Source organism: Lemur catta, chromosome 4 (assembly GCF_020740605.2).
Source record: "Lemur catta isolate mLemCat1 chromosome 4, mLemCat1.pri, whole genome shotgun sequence".
Taxonomy (NCBI): Eukaryota; Metazoa; Chordata; class Mammalia; order Primates; family Lemuridae; genus Lemur; species Lemur catta.
Window position 1 is genome coordinate 69,971,664 of NC_059131.1, and position 24,058 is coordinate 69,995,721.

The following is a 24,058-nucleotide window of genomic DNA, read 5'->3' on the forward strand; positions in this document are numbered from 1 at the left end:
GCCCTGGCCTTCTGGTGGGCAAGGACCTTAAGCCTGATTTCCTCTGGAAGGAAGATCTGAGAAACTCCTGCCTGGTGCCCCCATCAGAGCCCGGTGAAAGGCCACCTGTGACCAAGGGCCACAGAGGGAGGCTGTCGGGGTCTGGAGGGAGATGGGGAGCCTTCTCATTCCCACCCAACTTAGCATCTTTAACTTGTCTGGGGTGCTAGGGTAGCAATACTCCGTCCCTGAAGCAAGAGCTATGGAATCCCACAGATGTTCCCTCAGCACCTACTATGTGTCAAAGCTGGGGGCACAGGTAATAGGGCTCGGAGGGAGCCCTTGATCTCATGGAGCACATAGTCCGGGCCTTGCCAGTCACCAGACCTCAGAGATAAGGACTTGAGCCCTTCTCTACTGTCCTGCATCCCAATGTCCAGCACCCCAAGTTCTAGCACACACTAGAGCTGGGGCTCCCAGAGTGTGTGCAGAGCCTACTGCCCAGGGAATAAAACTAAAGGTGGGATTGAATGGGTGGTCAGAGAAGGCACCACCGGGAAGGTGACATTTGAGCAGAGCCCTGAAGCTGCTGAAGAAGCTGGCCCTGTGGATATCGGGGGGAAAGCACTTTAAAAAGAGCAGGCGGCAGGAGCATTAAGCAAGAGCAAGCTTCGGGGGCTCCAGGAAACAGTCCATAGTATTGGGATTTATGGCCCTCATGGAGCAGCTATTGAACTGAGCCAGACAGTGTGCAGGAGGGGGGTCCTCCATCCTGGAGGGCCTTGGACTCCCCCAGGGGTCTTTTACAAAACACCCACATCTGAGGCCCACCTCTCTGAATGTCTGGTGGGCTCCAGTGTGGTGTTTTTTTCAAGCTCCCGGAGTGACTTCCATGTGTGGCTGGGCTTGGGAGCCGCTGAATCCCGGCTTGCTCAGAAGTCCCCTAGAGGCCTCCAGAGACGGCAGGGCCAGCAGCAGCGGCAGCAGCGGTAGATCGAGCAATTCTCCCCAGGGAGAATGCTCTGAAGGACACCCCTCAACGAGGTGCTTTCTGTTTGTTTAAATTTCTGTTGCTGTTGCAAAATGTTCGATTCTCGTTTCTGTTTCCCTTGCCAGTTTGCCCTGGCACAGGCATCCACGCCTCCTGCCAGATTCAGGGTGAGTGGAGGACAGAGTGAGCTGCAGGGCCCAGGGCCAAGGCCACGGCGGGCTGTAGGTGAGCGGCCCCTGACCAGGGCCTGGGGAGAGCCCAGTCAATGAGTCAAGCCGGTCAGAGCCCACTGTTGACAAACGCAGAGGGCTCAGCGAGGTCAGAGACAGGAGGAGGAGCCACTGGGTGGACCCCGGGGGGGAGGGGTAGAGGGGAGCAGAATGTGTGTGGAACAGGTCATGAATGCACCTCCATAGCTCAGGGGAGTGTGGTTGTGGGGGCCTCTCCTGATCTGGGGGAAAGTATCAGCCTCCCCTGGAAAACAAGGGCAGGAGGACACACAAAGGGCTCTGAGAGTCCATGTTCAAGGATGAGTCCTTAGGAGGGAAAATGCTATTTATGTTGGGGAACAGATCACAACCCACGTTGCCCCCAGTTGGAAACAAAACTCCTCAAGATGAACTTCAACTTCTAATTGCTCGATGCTGTACAACGATGCTGTGTCAGCCCACCCAGAAACTGCTTCTGTGGGAGCCTCCAGAGGCACACCCTTGGCTCCCTCAAGCCCCTCTTACAGCCAGACTCCCTGCCCACCCCCAGCCGGTGGGGCTCAGGCCAGTGGCTGCTCCCAGGTAACTCCCAGCCTGACTTGGGCTCCCAGTCGCCAAGCTCTGGGGCCGCCTTCTGATGGCTTACAGGTAAATGTCTTGTCCCTGCCAGCAGATCTTAATAATTGTATCTGAAATTATGTCTTCTTGTCTGCTGGGCTGCTAGGGTCAGCCAGCGTCCATCTGACCCAGCAGGACCTGGCAGTGCCTGGCACTGAGTAGCCACATGATTGCTGGATGGGTGCATGGTGACTAAATGTCTGATTAGGATTCCTGGATGGTAAATCATCTTTCACGAAAGCCCAGTCTGTTCTTGGTTCCTTGACATTTTTTGCCACTTTAAAGAGAGTAGTGAGAATACTGAGCCTAGTCAAGTGACAACCCTCTTTTAAGGAGCAGGTCCAGCCTTTGGCCAAATGGCTTTCCTTTTTAGGGCCACACTTTTGCTTCATGGTGGCTCCTCCTCCTTCTACTCCCCACCTGCTAGAGCCCCAGCGTCACTGTGCCTCCCTGAAACGCCTTCCTTTGTAAAAGCTGCTGCCCAGAGCCATGGCACTGCCAGGATCCTGATCATCAAATTCCCAGAGAGGGAAAAGGACTGGGACTGCCTTGATGAACGTAGCCTCATTGGCAACACTGGGCAGCTTGTACATTTTGGACAATTAAGTTGCTTCTAAACATGATGGCTAGTATAAAACAAATGTCTTCATTAGTCATAAGAAAATGACACTTTGAGGAAGTAAATCCCAATCTACCGCTGCTGCCGCTGCTCCTAGCCCTGCCATCTCTGGAGGCATCTAGGGGACTTCTGAGCAAGCCGGGATTCAGCAGCTCCCAAGCCCAGCCACACATGGAAGTCATTCGGGGAGCTTGAAAAAAACACCACACTGGAGCCCACCAGACATTCAGAGAGGTGGGCCTCAGATGTGGGTGTTTTGTAAAAGCCCCCTGGGGAAGTCCAAGGCCCTCCTGGGATTGAGGACCCCCCTCCTGCACCCTGTCTGGCCTGGTTCAAATAGGTGCTCCATATGGGCAATGGGACCATCACTCACCTCTCACAATTCAAGGCCCTGTTTCCTGGGGTTGTGTTTTATAAGTGAGCGTTTCATTAAAGCAAATGCCTAAATATTTATGCTGCAGGCTTTCTTAAGCAGCCAATGGTTTAGAGTCCACTTTGCTGGAATTTCTTTCCAAAAACCCAACATTTTCCCTTTCAAATAAATCGATAGCACCTTGTTTCTAGATAACCCCTGAGTCGAATTGGTGACTCTCCTGGTTTGCTCCCCTCTGCCCCAGCCCTCCCTGACCAATCCCTCTTCCCACTCCCTGTTTCTCCTCTCAGGAAATGCCACCCCCTGTGCTTGCTCCCGTTCCCAGGAAGTCCTCCATGAGAATCCTCACTGCTTCTCTTCTCTCACCTTCCATGTTGGGAAGTCCTGTCTTCTCTTCCCCCAAAGCCTGTCTCCCCCCGGCCCACGCCCCAGGGCTCTTATCTCACCCACGCACAGCCAGAGGCACCTGCATTTTTTAACTTTTTAATTTTGACATGATTTCAGACTTACAGCAAGGCTGCAGAACAGTATAGACAATTTCCTTATAGCCTGTTCCCAGAGTCCCCAAATGTCACGTGTTACCGCATTTGCTCTATCCTTCTCCCTACTGCTGTGCACACCCCCAGGATACCACCCACATGTAAGCACAGCGTATTTTCCCCTGGACTTTTCAGAGTAAACTGTAGACACAGTGCCCCTCACTCCCAAACACTTAAGTGTGTATCTCCTAAAACTTATATAACCATAGTTTGGAGATCAACATCAGGAAATTAACACTGACGCAATACTATAATCGCATCTGCACATTTCACTCAGATTTGACCACTTGCCCCAACCTTGTCCTTTACGATGACAGAGAATCCCAGGTGGTACATTGCATTCGGTCATCATATTCCTGCTGTCTCCTTTAATCTGGACTTCAGAGGGACCAACCCAAAACACTGTCTGTCAGATGATGTTGCTCCTGTGACTTTTGTGATGAGAGCCCTCCACTGTCCCGGGAATGTAGAGCGAGGGTCTCTGGGGCCTGCACCGGCCCTGTGCCTGGCCTGCTTCTCAAGCCCACCCCACCCATCGCTGCCTCCCTCCCCACCTCCTCGCGTGTCCCTGCAGCAGCCTCCCTGCTGGGCCTGGACTCCTCTTTCCTCGCTGCCCCTTGGTCACTCTGGGGTCTCAGGGAAGAGGCCCTCCTTGCCCTGACCCCACACCAGACCCGCTGCACTGCACTCTGCCTCTCCTCTTTCCTGAACCTTCCATGGTCATGGTCAGCTGTTCACCTGTGAGTTATCCTAAGCCCCTCGTGCCCCAGAGGGCAGCTGCCCCGTTCTTGCAAGTCCTGAGCACTTGGAATAAGTCTTGCCTGGTACGTAATAGACGCTCAATGGACATTTGTTGAGTGAGTGAACCAATGAATGGAGGCAGGTCTTTTTAGACTGTTTGGGTTGGAGACAACAGAACCCTTTCACCTGCCCTTAAAGGAGATAGATATTTTATAGGAGCTGATTGAAGAAGCAAAACTTTTGTTACCCAGAAAGATTTTCAAAATGTCATCCAATGCCCAAAGAGGATTTCGCTCAGTGCTCTCCCCTTTCAAGGCTCCAGAATTCAAGGGAATAGGATTGATTTACTTTTTAAGAAAATATGCCGGATCTTTTACATCCAGGGCTTTTGGTGTCAGGCTGCTTGGCAGAAATAAGTGACACATATTGACCTGAAGGTCATGGTTGAGTGACAGTGGGAAGTTTCTGACCAAGTCAGAGACTGCCTAGAACCCACTGAAGGACGGAGATGGCTGTCCTTCCTGCTGGAAGGGTCTGGAGGCCCCTGAGCACCTTGCAAGACCTACCTGTGATGAGCTGGAGGCACCATCCCCTGCTGGCTCAGGCCACGGCGCAGGAGCGAGTCAGAAGGTCGGGTGAGCCTTGGGCCTCAGGCAGGCAGGACCCAGCTACTCTCGCTTGAATTTGGAAGGCTCTGTGTCTTCACTGTGGAGATGAGTCCCTGGCTATAGAGATGTGCAAAGTCCACCAGGCAAGCTGTATGCGTCACTGTACGCTTCACGGTGTGGACTTGCACCTTAATACATTTTTTTAAAGAGAAGAGAAGACTATTGGAGCAGGCCCAGCTCTCCAAAAGAGCAGAACTACTGGGGACCAGCCTGTTCGAGCTCCCGGGAGTCCAGTCCTACCTGCTGCCCTACAGCTTCAGAGCAGAGTGGGGCACATGGAGGACTTGATGACCAGAACCCCAAATCCTGCCTTCCACTGGCATCCTGGGAAAGTGTGCACCAGGCTGAGACAAGCAAAAGGAACTATTTGTCCCACAGGGGATCTGGACTCAGAGACAGTGCAGGACTTCCTGGGGGTGTGGGAAGACGTTGGGGGCTGGGAGACTTTGGGTTTGGAACAATTCCCTGCTCCAGGTCTGGGAAGAAAGGATTCCAAGGGCCGGACATGAATGGGGGCAGGAAGGCTCTGCTCTCGATGGATATCAGCCCTCCCCACCTATGTCACTCTAGGCTCCTGGCTGGGGAGGCCACTCCCATGGGGGCTTCTGACCCCTCTGCTCCAGCACCTTGGCACAGGGAAGTCCCCATCAAAATGGCCTTAAACATGAACACATGCCTGGGAGGCTGCTCCCCATGGTGGAGTGAGTATGGGGTGGGAGGCAGGAGGGGGCCACACCCTCCCTCACACAGAGGCCACACCTGTCAGGGGACTGGGCAGCAGTTAGCAGGCCCAGGCAAGACTGAGGACTCTGGGGACAGCTGCATGCCCACAAGAGGCCCTCAGGCCAGGTCAAAAGAGTGCACAGGAAGTTCAGGACCAGGGTACCCGAGGTGCGGTGAGCCACCGGTGAAGCTGAAATGCCCTGGTGGCTGGAGATGCAGTGAGACCTGGGCTAATAGATGTAACCCCTCAAGGCGGGTTTGGACCAGGCCACAGAGTCACGATCCCCAGAGCACCTGGGGTGGTTCTGAGGCAAGGCTGCCACACAGGCGTCCCGCTCAGGGCAGACGCTGGCTAGTCCCAGCCTCCTGCTCCCACTCGGCTGGGCCCTGAGAGGTGACAGGGGAGTGGTCAGAAGTGCACGCTCTGGCGGAGGCATGCTGGCTGGCTCCACACCCAGGCTCTGCCATTCAGGAGCTCAATGCTCTTGGGCAAGTGGCTTAAGTGCTTTGTGACTTGGTTTCCCTATCTGGACACAGGGTAGTAATGGCAGTTACTTCAAAGGGCTGTTTGTTGTGAGACGAACACTGGTTATGAGATGCTTTGAACAGTGCCTGACACGTAGCAAGTACCCAATGGTTAGGTGTCATCATAGGTGTCATTATAGGGGACCCTGGGGGACCAGGTGGGAGGTGGGAGAGACACCCCGTGGAGCTGTAGGTCCATCCTTTTCACTTCTCCAAGCCCCTGAAACAGCCTCCTCCCTGGGAATTCCACTAGAGAATTGTACTTCAGTCTTTCTGCTTACCGGCTGTGAGATCTTGAAGAACAGAGCCTCCTTAGCGTGTCCTAGTTTTAAACATTTTTATGTTCTCATCTGTGCCTGGCATATGGTAGGACCTCAATAAATACTTGGATTAAATTAATTTTTTTTAGGAAAATGACCATCTAAACTACTAAAAAAATAATGGGGTTGCATAAGCTCTCTCATGTCTGCAATGGAATATGACATCTTTATGGTGTATTTTAAGAATGGTGGCCCAAGTTTGATCTTGTTTAGCCACTAGATAAGGGGTGATTATAAGAGCTAATTCTTCCCAAATCTACTTTAAGAGATGAGGTCAAGCGGTTACTATAATTCTGCCTTTCTGGGTCCTTTTCAGTAATACATGTAATCACTTGATAACATGCCCAGAAACAAGGGCCTTCAACATGCTAATATATTATATCTTATCCTTGGTAATAAATTCTCCTAAGGACTTAGGGCTTGCCTCAGGAAAGACAGAGTTTCTAGGAACAGGAGAGCAAGTGATAGAAGTTACCCCCCAAAATGAGAGGCCATCCTCTCACCTTGCTATTTCCCCTTCTGGTCTCATCCAGTAGGGAATTTTCACAGTCATCCTGTCACCCCCACCTCCTGAATTCATGTTGTTTATAGAGAACTTCGCGCAACCATTTTATTCAGTCCTTCTGACAGGTAGGAATGAGTCAGCGCTTTAGCTGCCAGCAACAGAAACAAAGTCTGGCAAATTCAGCTCAAAGAGAACATCCTGTAGGCCTGGGCACCAGCTCTGCGTCCTGCAGGCAACCTGGAGATCAGGCCCCGTGAGCTGTTGGCTGGGCAGCCGAGCACCACGGCCAAGGACACCGACATGCTCCTGCAGCCTCAAGGATGCTGCCCTGCAAAGGGCCCTCCTTGCCCCGTTGCTCCGTAATCAAAGTGCTGGGAAAGAGCTTGGATCGGCTGAGCTTTAGGCCCTGGGCCTGCCCTCAGCTGCAGCACAGAGAGGAAGTTTCCAAGGTGGCAGGGGCAGTGGGTGGCAGGCGCATAAAGGGAACTGGTGGAGATAAGGGCTGGGTGCTGGGTGCTGGACATCCCCACCTCTGGAAAGAGTGAACAAGAAATGTGAAGGATTTATAGGAAGAAAAATTGAACGTACTAAAAGCATCAAAACCTAAATGTACTTGATGGACAAAAACACCACACACCTCAGAAACCATCTTGGAAAAATGACAATTTTTCCCTAACCCCAAAGAACTTTTTGAGAAGCTTAAACTAATTCTAAGATGCACATAGAAGAGAAAAATGTAGAATAGCCATAGCAATTTTGAAAAACAGGGACAAAAAATTCAAAACATATACAACTATAGTAAGTGAAACAATGTAGATTAAACAACAGGATCAATGGGAAAGGGAAGAGTGGAGAAACAGAACCATATATATGAGAGTTTGTTGTATTATCAACAGGCCATTTCAGGCTGGTGGAGAAAGATGTCAGGGCTGGCTATTAGGGGAAAAATTATTGGATTCATACTGTGTATCGCTAAATATAAATTCCAGGTGGATTAAAATTTTTAAAACACCAAACTGTAGGGTTACACGAATGAAATACAAGAAAATACATTAAAACTTCCGCACAGGGAAGTCTTGTATCTTAAGATACAAAATACAGAGACCTATGTAAGAATGACAAATCTGACTTCTGAAATGACAACTTCTACATAAAGTACACCACACGCAGTTAGAAAACATGCAGCAAAATAAAAACATGTTCACAAAAAAGGTTGTGTATGCTTCGAATATTCATAGCTGCTTTATTTATCATAGTCTCAAACTGGGAAGAACACAGGTATTCATTAGTAAGACAGTGGACAAAGTGTGTTTTGTTCATACAGCAGAATACTACACAGTAGGAAAAAGGAAGAAATTATTGATGATTGTAACGTGGATCTCAAAAATATTATGCTGAGCACAAAAAACCACCATGTATGATTCCATCCCATGAACTTCAGAACCAGGTAAAACTAAATTTAGCAGAAAAAACCTCAAAATAGAGGTCACTCTTGGGGGCAGGAAGGGAGGGATTGCTTGACAAGGAACAGGAGAGAACTTTCCGGAGTGATAGTAATGTTCTTTATCTTGATAGGGGCTTGGGTGACAGCTGTATCCTTGGTCAAAAGATATGTTTTATTGTATGTAAATTTTATCTCTGAAGAAGAAAATTACAAAAAGTTAATGAACTCTAAATGATAGGTATGCTGGTGCAAAAATGAGAAGGCTTAATGGATGGATATATAATGCAAGTATAGCAACACTTTAAAGGTAGAAGCTAGGTAGTGAGTGTAAAACTCTTTCAACTCTTCTTTGTTTGACATTTTTCATAACAAAATGTTGGGGAAAAGAGATGAGCAACAGATTGAAGGAAAAATATTTCCAACATATAAGAGATTTTTGCCCAGAATTTAAAATAAGCTAATTATCAATAGAAAACATAAAAAACTCAATTGAAAATTAGCAAAGACCTTCCAAAAAGAGACAAATGCCAAAAATGCCTAAAACCATCATCCTACTCATAAATAGAAAAATTCAAATTAAACCAACACCGCCACTCACTCCTCAGGCACCAGGCTGGCAACAGCGTGCAGGTGTCTGACAGTGTTGCAGGGTGCGTGGGTTTCCTGCCTGCTGCTGGGGGGGCGCTGTGTGAGGTGGAGCAGCCGCTCAGTGCATGCGAGTCTGTTAAAGCTCATCTCCCACCTCTCTCTACCACCAGAGCGGGGTACCGGTGAGCAAACTCTTACGCCGTGCTCCGGCCCTTGCCACAGTAGTTAGAAGGAAGTGGAGTCACCATGGACAGATCTACGACCTATTGCTAATTGAGAGCCACATACGCAGTTACAGCACTTACAGAAAAAGCAAAACTGCCGTACAAGTACACGCACATACACTCTGCAGATGACTGGGGTCCGGCAAAATGCAAACTGCTGTCTTGGTGAGCAGGTAGGACTGGGAGTGGCAGCCGGAACAGCGTGATTTGAAATGAATATAATTTGAAATAGTTAATTAAATTTACAAGACCATATTCATGTACTGCTCACCTAATTAAAAGCATTAACATATTACTAGTTTAAAACAAAGCTCAGTCACTCTCCTAGCACTTAGAGTCAAAGTAGCTAATTATGTACTTAGTGATTAGGATTTTATAATCTGTATCCCCAAACCAGGCTTTCATTTCCCTCAATCATCCCTAAATCAATTCCCATCCGCTGCACACCCTGGGAGCTCAGATCTCCGCAAGTCCTTTCTGAGGCCGTCATCATCGGGGTCCACATCCGGGGCCCACGACCCCTTCCGTCCTGAGCAGGTGCCGCAGACAGTCCTTTCTTCTATGAGACGGGTTAGGGGGCCGGGCACCTGCCCTAATCACTCATCAATGCGGTGCAGACTCCTAACTCGCCCCCCCCCCCGCCGCCCCCACACCCCCCCACCCAAGTGCTGAGTCAAATCTCACTACGTGGGTAGAATACTTTGCCATCAGTCATGCCAGCCACTTCAAATCTTTAAAGAGTGGTTTGCTTTTAAGTATACTGCACAGATTCATCTTCAAGCAAGAGTTTATAAGAGCTACTCACAGCTAATACAGTCTATGACTGATAAAGACAGATGTGTGGGTGTGTATACGTTCATATATAACTTCAGCTGTTTCTCCGCCATGCTGTGAAAAGAAATCAAACAGCTCACCAAAACTAGTTGAAAGTTTTATTTATATAAAATTCATTAAGAACATAAAAGATTGAGTTTATTAAAAAAATCTGCAGTTATTTACAGCAGTATTGCACAAGTAAAGTGGCAATTACCCTGTCAAAATTCATCAGTGCAAAACACAAGTAAGCCAGGGAAATTGCAATACAAATGCTACATATGCTGGGTCCTAGAAACAAGTTAGTGAAAGATCAGTATACAAACAGATCAGTGCTATTTATAAATGGGTACCTGATGAGTTCTGATACAGTAACTAGTGGTCACAGAACCTGGACATAAAACCTAAGAGAGCTTCTAAAGTCTGAAATTCCCAAATAAAAGTAGTCAAGTTACTTAGCTGGGAGCTTGAGGATGCTTCAGGATGCTTCTTACACACGATGCTGTTTGGACTAGACCCCAAACGATTTAGCATTGCGTGGGGACAAATCCCGCACACACGTGTGTGCCAAGTGACACACACAGGCACCAGGCTAAATCAGCAGGGATGGCACAACCACCCACACGGAACCCCTAGGAAGTCTCCCTAAAGCTTCCATGAGCTTTCACATCTTGACACCCAGTCCTGGGGGGCTCCCAGCCTCTCTAGAAGGGGAGGGCATGGACCTGAAGAAGCAGGCTGACCAAATGCAGTGACCAAATGGGGGGGGCGTACAATTAGCTCCTGAAGGCAGTTTAGTCCACACCTCAAAGCACAGGAAGACACACAGCAGGTGGGGAAACCCAACTATCACCAGTTGCCAACAAGGGGTCAGTGGCATGAGGTGGTCCTCAGGCAGGAGCCGCCTGTCCCACCTGTCCCTTGCCCTGGACAACCACAAGGCAGCATCTCCAGAGGTGGCACATTTTCATTTCTCTCAATACTGAGTTGTCAGGGATAAATTTTCAGTGAAAAATCTTTCCCATCTGCCGATAATACATTTTTCTTTTCAAAGATAAGGCCTGGAGTTAGCAAAACTTGCTTCTATGAGAAGCTAGCTGCTCTGAACAAAAAGAAGGCTGCTGGGTATTTCTTGGGCGTGGAATTTTGTAGCCTGCCAGATTTACTGCTTCTCATTGTCATCTAAACACAAACTTCACTATAGGGGCAGCAAAGCCCAAGAACTGAAACCCATTTGACTGGAAATACCAGGACCCAAAGCTGGAAGACCACGTGGTCTGCAGTGAGCTCACCGGTCACCACCTCACACCTTGGGAGTTAAAGCAATCTGTGGGATGGCAGGGTTGTGGGGGGCAGGGATGTCAACACTTCTCAGAATTTAAGACATTAAATAAGCAGAAAATAAATATACAATATTTCTACAAGTTACAGCATTATGAAACAGTAGCACACATTACACAGAAAAAGAATCTACAATATTTACAATCTTCAGTTCTGAAAAAGTTTAGAAAAACAGTGATTTTTACTCATTTATGCTGTACAAAATTTTACAAGAAAGGTAAAGAAAACACAATTGCACACAGACATCTGGCTCAGTTGATAAGTAAAATATGACATACTAATCTAATAAATAGTCAAAATATATACAATATTAAGAAGGGGAAACAGCAGAAAATTGTATTCCACTGTGTACTTTTTTTTTTTTTTAACTCAGAAGGAATTTTAAACTAATTTCTCCACAACCCACCCCCCGACCCCCAAATTCTTCATCAACTCATTTCTGGGAAGGAAATCTGAAGAATCACTCATGAAGTTATTTTGTGTGTATTTATTGCATTTTGTGTTGAGTCACAGGACACTTTTTACAAACCTCACATGGGAAGAGGTTGTCAAGGCACAAAACCCGCATTAAGTTTTCAAAAAAGGGATCTAGTTATTTTTTTTCTACAAAAAAAATTAAAAAATAATAATAAAAAATAAAAAGGAAAAGGTATACCCATGGTAGGTAGGCATCCTTTCGGTAAGGGAGGCATCTTGATAAACAGATACATACAGTACAGAGACATCCAGCCATCTCTCTAAGTTCTGGTGCCAACAACCTGTTCTTTAATACTTCTTCAATTCATAGAATCTCTGATTTCCTCAGGAGCTGCTTCCACAGCCGTCCTGGAGGCCGGGAGGGCTGCCGGGCCAGAGGTAAACAGGCCCCTGTGGTGCGCACAGCCCCTGGGCACCCGGCAGGCTGAGCCTCCTGCGCCCGCCCCGGGCCGCCCCTCGGCTCCTGGGAGCCGCAGGGCTGAGGAACAGAGTAAAGTGCTCCAGTCAGAGACTGGCACATGAGCACGGGGATCCTGGGGGAGGGCCCAGAACCAAACTCGTCTTTGGTGTGTGTGTGTCCAGCAGGCCCACAGCTGCCGCTCTCCCACCACTTCACAGCCGAGGACTTGGTGTGACCCTACAAGCGGGTTCAAGACACGTCAGGGAACAAGCTGAGCTCCAAAACACAGCTTTACAAATATTCAAAAGCCCAAGGAGATTTTGGGGGAAAAGAAAAATTTTTAAAAGAATATTTGGAATCAAATCATCTCTACCTAAAAGAAAAAGTATATATGCAGTATATATATATGTATATATATAAAAAAATATGAAGATACAAGTGAATAGATTTTTCCACTTAATTTAATGATGTGAAAACACTGGTTCTCTACGGGGCAAAAGTAAATACGACTGTTGTTGGCACTGCTGAGTCATTTGAAAAGTCATGAATTTCTTTTAAAAAGTTGCTTAATGATGGGAGTTTTCAAAAATTTTAAGAGTTACGGGGCTCACAGAATCCTCTTCCCTTCCTTTTGCAGCTCCCTAATCTGTCTCTTTCCTGGGTCTCCCCCGGTGTCTGCCTACCTGTCCTATGGGCAGGTAGGATCCTAAGGGCAGGTATAAGGAAAAGCACCCTGCAGAGGCGGGGGCATGCGTGGCCTGACAAAGCCCAACTATCCCAAGAGAAATGGAACAAGAGACTTCTGCCCAATGAAATTCTTATACAGTTGGTGGAAGAGGGATTAAGCCTGTATTTCAAAGTGGACTGTGAGGAATGAGGACCAAGTGCCAAGCATCACAGGCCAGGTGGACTCTGGGTTGGACTAAAAGCCAGGAGACCTGGGGAGTGGCCATCTGAAGCCCCGCCCATGGCCTGTGCCAATCTCCACGAGGGCGAGAGCTCAGTCACCTGCAGCAGGACTGTGCTGCATGGGGGCACGGTGACCGTCTGCACCCCGCTGCTGACAATACATCCTGTGACCACAGGAAAGCCTGTAGCCAGAAAAGCCAACAGGACACAGGAGCATGATCCTTGTCTGCTGTTAGGGCTGCAATTACCTCTTCCAAATGCTTATAAACGATGCCCCCACCAAAACTGAATGAAAACCAGCACCCGGTGCTTCCGCTAATAACAGACGGATGGAGCTGTGTGTGATACAGGCAGATATTAATTCTTGTTCTGGCCCCATTACATTTTATCATGAAAACACACTGGACCAAATCCGTGCATCCGAGGAGCATCACAAAAAGTAGATCAGGAAAGACACACAAAAATAGTCTGAAATTTTGCCACAGATGCAACTGAATTTAAGGAGGTAAGTATTTACAAAAAGGGAGTGGCGTACTAATGCAGGCTGACAACAGACCTTTTGCCCCTTTAATCAGTTTCATTTCACAAGAATTCTTTTGGTATTAATAATTGCAAAAAAGGTGAAAGAGGCAATGGCAGGGAAGAGAGAGGGCATATCACACTTCTCCCTGTTTAAAACTTCTGTAATCTCTAAAAATAAACTAAGGCAGCTTTATAAATTAGCTGGCTCAGTTTCCACTGCAGGGTTTACATAATCCTCTGAGATTAGGCAATAGGTTCTTAAATTTTTAGTACAAAAATCGTTCATGAGTTGGTTAAAAAGTTTCCATTTCCTTTTTGAAAAATCTGTTCTTGTTAAAGAAGGTGGGGGGAAAAAAACACACCACATGTAAACACCATTCTTGCATAAAATCCTGCTCCAAAGAACCATGGTTTGTACATTTAAAAAAAGAATTCTCCCTCATTTACATTCACAAATTCCATTAGAAAATTCTGCTGTGTTGAGGAACAGAAAGGTCAAGGTCACATCCAGGTTGATGTCTTCTGACCACGTCCGTCGCCCGCCCCTCCGCACTCCTCCTTCTCTGGGGAAGAACCGCTGGCTGCATAGGAATGGCACCAGGAGACTGCGGTGCTGGGGCTTGTTGGTCTGAACAAGCGAAATGTCTGCACAGATCTCAGCTCCGAGAAGAGCCTGTCAATGCCTCCCCCACACCAGGCGGACAAGGTAACGTAACAGTCGTAAGATAACCATTTGAGGGAGATCTTCGGCCTCTTGGTAATTATTCAAAAATACCTGAAACAACAGAAAGAAGGCTTCTTAGTTTCTCCCTGATTTCCGGGGCGGGGAGGAGAGGGGAGGGTACCCATATTTAAGTGAACGACCAGTCCCATCTTAATCGCTATGGAAGGCACCTCTTAAAGAGCAGCGTGTTGTCTAAGCGCAATTCCTCCCCGAGACTGCCACGGGAACTTGTTTCCATCTCGCCTGCAAAGGGAAGATGTCACCATAGAAAAGGCAGGCATACCAAATGATTTTTTCCTTAAAAATAGAAAGAAAAAAAAAAAGCAACCAAAAGAATGTTCAGGAAACTCAGAGAGGATCCTTGACTCCCAGTGCTCAGGACGGCAGACTTCGTACAGCGCTGGAGAACAGCCGCCTCAGTCCCTGGAGCTGATGTGCCACGGAAAAAGGCAGGGGTGGGCGCAGAGGGGCAGAGAGAAGGAAAAGATGCACTTGGTGGATGTGTAGGAACCATCTTGCCACCCTAGTCAGCTGGCATTCAAATATGTTTCAGACTCTCCCCAAGGGTGCATTTCTGGTAGCCGTAATTTATTTGAGAAACCAGTGATTTGGGGTAATTTGCCCTAAGAAGCTAAATAAAGTGGTGCAGCAATGCACCACTGCGCTTCTGGCTGCTCAGCTGCGATAAACACTGCGTCCCAGCGGGGTGCCCACGGTCACAGACACAGGGCGAAGTCCACCCCCACCCTCCCACACTCCAGTGTTGTGGGGAGAAAAGAGCAATTAAGAACAAAAAAAGCCTCTCTGCCAGTGACCACCGTATGTGTATTACAAACTGAGAAACTGTTCAAAAGGAAATCGCCAGTTACTCAAAGCTTTCGGAGTGCTCAGGTCTTCCAGAGCACCCACCTTTGGGTTCTAATCCATTTGGTGGGTAAGTGCAAGGTGCAAATTCAGTGTAGCCAAGGAAGGCAGCAGAACACATCTGCCCCGGAGCTATGAGCTACAACCTGTTTCACTGTTCCAGTCTGAAGTCTGGCCCGGTCATTTCCTTAATGACTAACCCACACCTAAGACCAGCTGCGTGACTGTCTATAGCTCTCCACCAAGTCCTTTCTCGTTCTGGTGGGGGAGGCTTCCAGCACACCATCGTGGGAACCACTGACCATGAATCAGGCTGGGACAACTACCCCTCGCAGACCCCAAACAGCCCCCACAGACACCGGCTGCAGCTGGAGCTCCCTTCTCTCCACTGTTTACACAAGCTCTCCAGCGCTTGTTTGACAGAATGGGATTGTGATAAGGCCAGGGCATTTCCCCTTTTCCTTCCATAACAAGATTGGAGGAAATCAGCTTTATGTAAGCGATTCCTGTAGAGGCACTCTGTAACCACAGTCTGTGATTTTTATCTGTTTTACACACAAGATTGCTTTGTTTTGATTTAACTTTCAAAATTACTTTGCTTCTTCTGTGTGAGAATAATTTAGGGGAAGGTTAATTTTAGTGTAGACTAATATTAATAGATTTAGAAAGAGGCTTATTCAAAATAAAACCACGACTTACTAAAACGAAGAAAGTGTGTGCTATGATGGGCTAAGTCATCAATCCAAGGTGGGAAGTCTCGTGACAACCTAGTGTCATCACCGTCCTCAGCGTGGCCAGAGAATGGGGCTGACTGGGTGTGTACAGTCAGAGTGACACCCACAAGGGGACTGGGTCATGGGAAGGACAGACCCCAACTGCTTACGCTTGGCCAGTTTCACATTCTAGTACAGGCAGCTTCTGAGGGCAGACCTCTCCCACCCACCCTCTGAGGGCAGCAGGTGGTGGTGACCCAGGGTGAGCAGAAGTCGTCTCATACGAGGATCTTACCAAGCTTCTAGAGGTCTGCTTTCTTCTCAACCGTAAGGGACTCAGAGGTAGTACTCAATGACATGCCAGGAGGAGGGGAGCAGGGGGACAGAGGAAATTTTGGCAAAAAGAATGCCCAATCCCTTGCTAAGGAGAAGATGCTACAGCTGTCTGTGGGGGCACCGGGACGCCAGCCCTCTCAGACAGTGGGCACGACAACACGGCACACGCTGTTAAGCCGACGAGCAATTGCTTTTGGACAGCGTTCAACGGGGGAAGCCATTACCACTGATTCAAAGAGCCGTGCCAGCCCAGAAAGCCCTTGACAGCTGGCACAGCCGGCTGGGGGCTGCTGCTGGCGCAGCGCACACGGCCCGTACTGCGGAAGACAGCTGGGGGACAGGCAGCTCCTACTCCTGGCAGACTCGCTGCCCTCTAATTCCTGCAGCCATAAAAATTAGCATGGCTTACAGTCTGGGCCTGACGACACTAAACTGGGGCAGGTGGCCCCGAGCCGCACAGAGTGAGGATGCAGAACCCAACACTTAGCACGTGCGGATCACCGATGGTGCAGCCAGCTCAGGTGAGAGGTCTCCCTGCAATCTAGACAGAGGAGGAACTGCGGCTGCAATTCAGCTTCTAAACCAGGGCCTTTGGCTTTAGGATGGTATAAGGGGTTAGGATAGAGTTCAAAGCAATTAGAGAAAGCCCCCTAAGATGAAGAGCATTGGTGAGAGATCAATGTCAGCGTATACCCGGTAGGTTCTGGCCAGAGCAGCACATCCAAGACAGAATTTGAAAGTCAGGCCTAAAAATGACAATCGCTGCATCATGGGGCAGCCATCAGTTGCATGCAAGTGTGACAGTAAGGCTGAGCCGCGCGCTGTGATTTGCAGTGCCACTGGTCCCTGACATCTGAAGTGGGGCTAGGACAGTAAATGCACCAGAGCAGCAGCAGCAGCAGTGCCTGGCCCTCCTTCCCGACACCTGCCGTGTCTGCGGGGCCAGCCCCGCCTGGCGTCCCATGAGTCTGCCTCAGCTCCAGTGGTTCTTAATCAGATGAAACAGGCATTTGTGCATCAAAGGTGTATTTAAGTCCTGCCACTGCAAAAGGGGAATATAAAAAAGTCAGACTGCCTTTCCTGATTAAAAACAACTAAAATAAGTACAATCAGGAAAGAAGTTCCATCTCCCTCCTGAAACTTCTCCTCTGTGATGGGCTAAACGTGTCCCCTAAACTCATGTGCTGCAGTCCTGCGCCCAGTACCTCAGAGTGTGACTGTACTTGGAGATGGGGTCTTCGATAAGGAGGTCACTGGGGGGGGCCTAATTCAAGGTGTCCTTGTAAGAAGAAACAACTGGGACTCAGACATGCACAGAGGGGAGACCACGTGAGGACAGGGGGAGAAGACAGCATCTACAGATCAGGGAGCGGGGCCTCAGGAGAGCTAATGCTGCCCACGCCCGGATCGCGGGCCCCCGGCCCCCACAGCCGTGAGCAGACACGTTTCTGTCGTGTGAGCCCCAGTCTGGGGTGCGGTGAGGGCAGCCCTAGAAGACTCACACCCCTTTCATTCATGCCTACCTGTCCTTCTAGGTTCATCACTCTTTTAGTGAAACTAACACTTTGTAGATCAGACTTGGGCAACTAACAATGTTTTAGTCTAAATTGCAAAAATACTTTAAAAAGATATATTATAATGACTCATCTGAGTGAAGGAGATAATTTTAAAAAACCAAATTTGCTTCCAAGTACAACTCATGTGATTGTTACACAAATACAGTTCCCTCTCTCACGCACACACAACCTCCCAAGTGTGGGAAGAGGAGGGCCCCGTCCTGCTGGCTCCCTTCACCTCCATGGCCTCAGTAAGGGCTGCACGTGGCTGGGCCGTCTGGGGTAAATGACCACTAGTGGTCATCCCACATGTCCACAGATGACCCCTGAGGAGCCGGGTCCTGACAGTCCCTGCCCCTCTCTGGGCAGGGGCTGCGGCAGCCTTGTCCTGATGCCAGCCTGCGGGACGGCAGGGCTGGACTCCACAGCCTGACTGTGTACCTAACCAGGTCTGACGGGTGATAGCCGTGTCGCCAGCACAAGATAGTAAACAAGATAATATGGCAAGGACAATACAGAGGCAAATAAAATGACAGAAAAAGAAGCACCAGCCAGGGCGGTGAGTGGGGGAGCCAGAGCAGGAAGGCACCATCGCTAATCCCTGCACTGGGCTCTGAAGGGAAGAGAGGGGCTCAGAAGGACAAGAGGAGAAAGGGTGCTGCAGGTGGAGAGATGAACCTGGGCAAAGGCAGGAAGGCTTGGGGGCACTGCATCTGAGAAGGCGCAAACAGCTCAGCAAAGAGGATATTCTAAACAGTGAGTATCTGACTTCTCATTAACCAGAAGGAAAAATTACACCAAGTTACAGGACTATTCCTGTAGACAAGTCCCCTCAAAGTAGAAAGATGTCATAAGACTCAGTCTCCAAGCTTCCCTGGTATAGACTTGGGCACTCTAAGATATCTTTTCAAATCTAAAGATACGAAAAATCTGAGATGGTGCCCAGAGCATATGGCAGGGAATTCCTGAATAGTTCCTGATACACTCATGTGATACCAGATGATGCGGACTCATCTGGGTGGCAGCTGGGAGGGGCTGTGCCAAGGGAAAGTCCCAGCACGGGGTTGCTGCCAACTCACCAGGGGCTGCAGCGGCCCACACAGCGAGGAGCTCTGGGTGCAGGACAGGAGCGTGGAAGCTCTGCACTCCGACCACCACCACCCTGAGCCATGCCACGTGGGGCTGGGGACAGGCCTGGAGAGTGACTAAGCACAGCCACAAGCCACCACCACAGCCTTAGCACTGGGACATCTTTAATTTACATTTGGAACCATCAGTCAAGTATTGGGGAATTTAATTACATTTTAGTGCCCAAATAATCACAGCAAAAACAATACTCTCTTGCTCCGTCCAGGAAAGCAGGTGCTTGGGAAACAAAAGAGGCCCCGACCCCAGGGAATGGATCAGACTGACCGCCAGAATGCAGAATGCAGCTTTGGATTCGGCTTCACCCTCCTGCAGGGACAGATGAGTCTGGCCTCTAAAAGGCAGCCCAGGACACACCAAGCTATTGGGTTTTGTGTGCTCAAGCTTAGGCATAGAAGAATCATCACTCATAGCCACCACTGAATGAAACGACTTAGCACATGATTTTCAGTCTTCACAACAACCCCAGGAGCCAGAGTAGCTCTTCCCATGCTGTTTTGCAGACAGTGTAACAGGCCAAGAGGCAGCAATTGGCTTGAGGTAGCAGTACAAGAGGGTGGCAGGGCCAGGATGGGTACTCTGGGGCCCACACTCCCTGCCAAGAAGGCACACACACACACCCATCACCTAAGATGATATGCAGGCTCCCAAAATAGAAAGAGGCAACACGGAAGCTGAATACCTGAGGCAGGACAAAAGTCAAGAGAGATCTCTGGGGCTAGCACCTCTTCCTCCTCCTCACAGACCAAGTGCCTGCGCCCGGGGAGGGCTCCTTCCTCCTCAGACCTGAAGGAAGCCTTGTTTTAGGCTAACTGAGGTCACAGACCGAGCTTGGGGAATGAGCATCGAGAACCACCAACTGATTCCAACAACCCAGCTAGGACTTTAGCAAAGCAACAAACAGTCCAAATCTATGCTCCAAAGGTAGGGCCAAAATCCACTGGGCCAAACAATAATCAATATAACACACACGGACACTCAGCATTACTTGAGGGGAACTTACAATAAAAAACACACAGATGTGTACAACGTAATAGAAAACCATTAAGGGAGATCAGAAATGACATCAAGAAAGACAACTATCCTAAGAACTAGGGGTGAGATTTGCTGCAACAGAGCCACACTGTCAGATAAGAGTTTCCTGGCAGGCAAAGTAACAAGGGAAATGTGACATCATCTTCATTATCATATCAAAGTGAGCTCCATTCCAAATTCTAAGAAACAAATCAAAAAGCAAGTTGTACCTACAGAACTCTGAGATTCAGAGGAATTTAACTTGTTCAAAAACTTGCTTCTTATAGAATTTCAAGACTGAATGCTTAAGATGTCCTGAACTTAAAAAAAAAAAATAGATTTATCTCTAAGTGGTAACATGTTATACAGGAGACTGAATGCTGTACTATGAGACCAGAGAGGACTCTGACAGAGGGATCTCTGCTCCAGGAATGGGCAACTGAGGATGCAATGTTATCTGGATGGTGTCTGCTTCCCCAGGGACCGTGGGACAGAGGGTTTGGGAGGGACATCCAGGAGCTGAGAACACCCAGGGGCCATCACCGCATCTTCTACAATAGTGCTGGGTACTGGCATAATCAAAGGTGGTGGGGGGTGGGGGTCAGAAGTCACCCCGTGATTCTGATGGAAGATCACCGTCCACGATGTGGATCTCTTCAAGAAGATCCAGTCTCTCTACTTTCAGACCAAGAACCACAGTCAAACAGCAGCTCAGCTCACACTGCAGTGCTGGTGCAATATCCACTGCTGTTTTCAGGTGTCAGACCAATGCTACTGCAACACTGCCCAGAGATCAAATTCACTTTCTATTTATCACCAAAGCAATGGGGGCATTTGCATAACTTGTACCCAATGCACTCTGATGTCACAACAGCTGAGGACAGGGCGCCAGGGGAGCTCCTCTCCCAGATGTGAATGGTGCCTCCACCCCCAAACCAGAAAAGTACTCTTCCCCAACACCGCGAAGCCAATAGAGCTGCAGTTAACCTGCTACAGTGACAATGTGGTCCTCAAAAATCACATAAAAACTACATTTGCATGACACAAACTTTTACCCTATTTTCAATGCATCATTTCAAAGAAACTATTACAGTTAAGGCTTTTGTCAAGACAAATAATCTTTCCAGGCTGCTTCCAGTTGGGGCTGCTGCACATTGTGGTCTTCAGCAGGTAGGACACACACCCCTACTTGGTGGGTCAGGTCTCTCGCTTGTCGGACCCCAGACTCCAGCGCTGGAGCTGGCTAAGATGAATAACTCCTGACCACCCCTTCTGAAGTCTGTCACTGCTCTATGGCCAACCACAGACACGACAGACTGTTCTTACATCCCCTGTGTGAGGCACCATGAAATATTAGCTTCAGAACAGGAACACACTGTTCCGAAATGCTCCAGCCTCAGAAAAATGCTAAGTGAGACGTAACGTACTTTAACCACAACTAAAACCTCTCTGCTTTGGTTCAGCTGGTAGAAGTCTAGCGAGGGACGATGCGAGAGGCTTATTATTTTTGTAAGCCTGCAGAAGGGCTAAGCCTTACTTTGTATGCATCTTCATTTCCTCCTCAAGAGATTCAAAAAAAAAAAAAAAAAAACAACCCAGTTAGACTCCTGAGTCCCCTCCAGGCAGCTGCATCTCCTGGTGGCTGCCTGCTAATGGCCTACGTCCCACAACTGCAAGGCAGCCCAGCAGGGGCAGGCACCTGCCCGACAGACAGAGCACTCACACGTGGTGGGAATAAACACAGGGCCTCCAGTCCGACACCCACCCAGCCATTCAAACACACCCCCGCGTACGCCCAGACAGACTCAGCATATATCCGTAGGCTTGAATTCGCAACTTGTTTAAAAAGCAGTTCTGAGTATTTAAAAGACAGACTGGTGAACAGTGTTCCTGGCATCTCCCTTTCCAAACTGTGAAGACGAGTTGAGAAACATTTCAATTCTAGTTCAAAGTAAGAGGAAACAATTATAATGACAACAAATGACAACATTTTCTAGCTCTGTCTCTAACTGTTCTCTTTAACCTTCACCACACCCCTAAGGGACAGACCAAAGAGTGTGTCCCCCTAAAGGTCAAGGGGTAGATCTGACTCCAATCCCCTGTAACTTCTTTGAGACATATTTTCCTATGAGATCACCCTGTCCTCAACCAGTCACAGAAAGCTCTCCTTTGGAAAATCAGCAAGCCATGGTTGAGACGATCTGAACCACAAGTTCTCCCGAAAGCCTGAGAGGAAGAACCAAAGGGGCTTGTCACCTTCTTGCCATGGCACTGGAGTATGGAAATGACCTGCCATGAGGCAGGAACGAAAGGCTTCTAAAACCAAAACACTGAACTGCTTCCTCCGACTCTAAGGAAAACACTGGCTGAACCTGAAAACTGTGTCACTGATAAATGGCAGGTACCAATTTTTTCAAGCTATTTATGACTGCTTTTGTAGGAAAACTGCCATTCTACAAACCCATGTAAGTGAAGTGCGGGGCAACCCATCTTTTCATAAGTTAGGTCTACTTTCAGTTTAATATTCTTCACAAACAGTAAGTAACAGAAAGCAGCTTATTTTATCGAACTCCAACATTCAATTAATGAAGCCCTCCAAAGAACACTGAGAACACACATTTCTGGGTTTGTGTTCCATTTGTGCGATTACCAACCAAGCTGTAATTTAGGCCTCTGCCTTATATCTTACTTATAGAAGAATGACTGTCATTTATAAAAACAAGAATATGAGACAGCACTGGGTATTTCACTTCGTACAAAGGAAAGTACATAAAGATGGCAAGTTCATATATAGTACAGGAAAATGTTAACTAAACACTTAAACTAAACTTTTGTTTCCATCAAAACCAGTCTGCAGGCCATTCTACTTTTTTTTTTCCCATTCTACTCTGTCTGATTCAGGGCTATACTCAGGTCTACATGCACTTCAATCAATTCATGCCTGCACATGCCCTGCACAGAGTAGGAAGTAGGTAGTGTAAACAGAGATGCAGTTTCTTATGATCAAACAATGAAAGGGTTTTCACCCATTTCTTGCCCCATCTAGAGACTCTGCTGTGGCTTCACGTGCAGCTGTCCACTGCGGTCCACCACTAGGACACGCTCAAGTCACGGATGACCAGGAATAGTCCACCTGTGCAAGAGTGACAAGCTGGACGGCCTGATTGTGAAGCACCTAGAAAGCCACAGCAGGTAAACGATCCCAGCTTTGGTATTGGGGGCGGTTGGCGGGGATGTTAGTTGCAGAAGGGATCTAGTTACTCCAAGAGCAAGTGTTTTTATATTCCAAAGGGCCTCACACCTCCTCCAAAGCCTCAGAGCACAGCCCCAGCTCATGGCCCAGACTCCCACCCAAGCGGATGCCATTGCTCCAGAACTGAGTTGCATACCTGCAGAGGAACACACCATGACCTACATGTGTGGGCCCTGCCTCCCGCAGATGAACCCGCATGTGCACTCACTCATGCATTTCCATGAGTGATGGAAGAAACTGGCAAAGGCTGTTCAAGAACAGTAAGAAACCTGGCTGTCTCGTGTTGATGCACCCACCTGTGAGGAAGAGAAGGTGCAGGCTGTGCCGCTCAGCTAAAGGCAGGCTGCTTGCCTTCTCCATAACTTCCAAAACAAAGATTTAGCTTTTCAGAGAACTCCTCTTTCCTCCAGGCCTACAAAACATCCCTATGCTACCCAGATTTCACCGACAGCCCTCCCCCAATGTGCCCCAATTCGGGGTCTCCCCAATGTGCCCCACACAGCCGCGCTGGATACAGGAGCAGCAATGCTCAGTACACCGTGTGGGCACAGTTCCCTCAGCAACAAATGCCTTCTGAGGGCTTTATCCCACGACACGTTCCATGTGTGCCTGTGCTACGGGGGCAGCGGAGGGCTGCCACAGGCCAAACCTGGATAAATCGGCATCACGTGCCTCCTGAAGTGCTGCACTGAGGACACCTCACTTCTGCGGTCTTCCTGCCAGAAATGCAAAACTTGAATCTCATCCTGCAGAAACATCAGGCAAACCAAATGTAGGTAGTCTATAAATGACAACTGCCCTGACCCTTCAAAAATGTCACTGGCATAAAAGACAAACAATGAGGAACAGTTCCAAATTAAGGGAGCCAAAGAGATAAGACACTTGAATTCAATGCATAATCTTTGATTGGATCTTGAGCCAGAA

General features: G+C 48.5%; 1 protein-coding gene across 6 annotated transcripts in view; it reads right to left on the reverse strand.

Annotated features, from left to right (window-relative positions):
• Nucleotides 1–9,984: 9,984 nt before the first annotated feature.
• The window catches only part of BCL2L11 (BCL2 like 11), a 44,008-nt gene continuing 29,934 nt past the window's right edge, over nucleotides 9,985–24,058 (reverse strand). For 4 of the 6 annotated variants that reach the window (XM_045550089.1, XM_045550087.1, XM_045550084.1 and 1 more), the window contains one exon: nucleotides 9,985–14,303. In XM_045550089.1, the coding sequence (XP_045406045.1) occupies nucleotides 14,205–14,303 (99 nt within the window). In that variant the 3' untranslated portion in view covers nucleotides 9,985–14,204. The remainder of the gene's footprint in view (nucleotides 14,304–24,058) is intronic. The other 2 variants (XM_045550090.1, XM_045550088.1) reach the window with 1 other exon arrangement.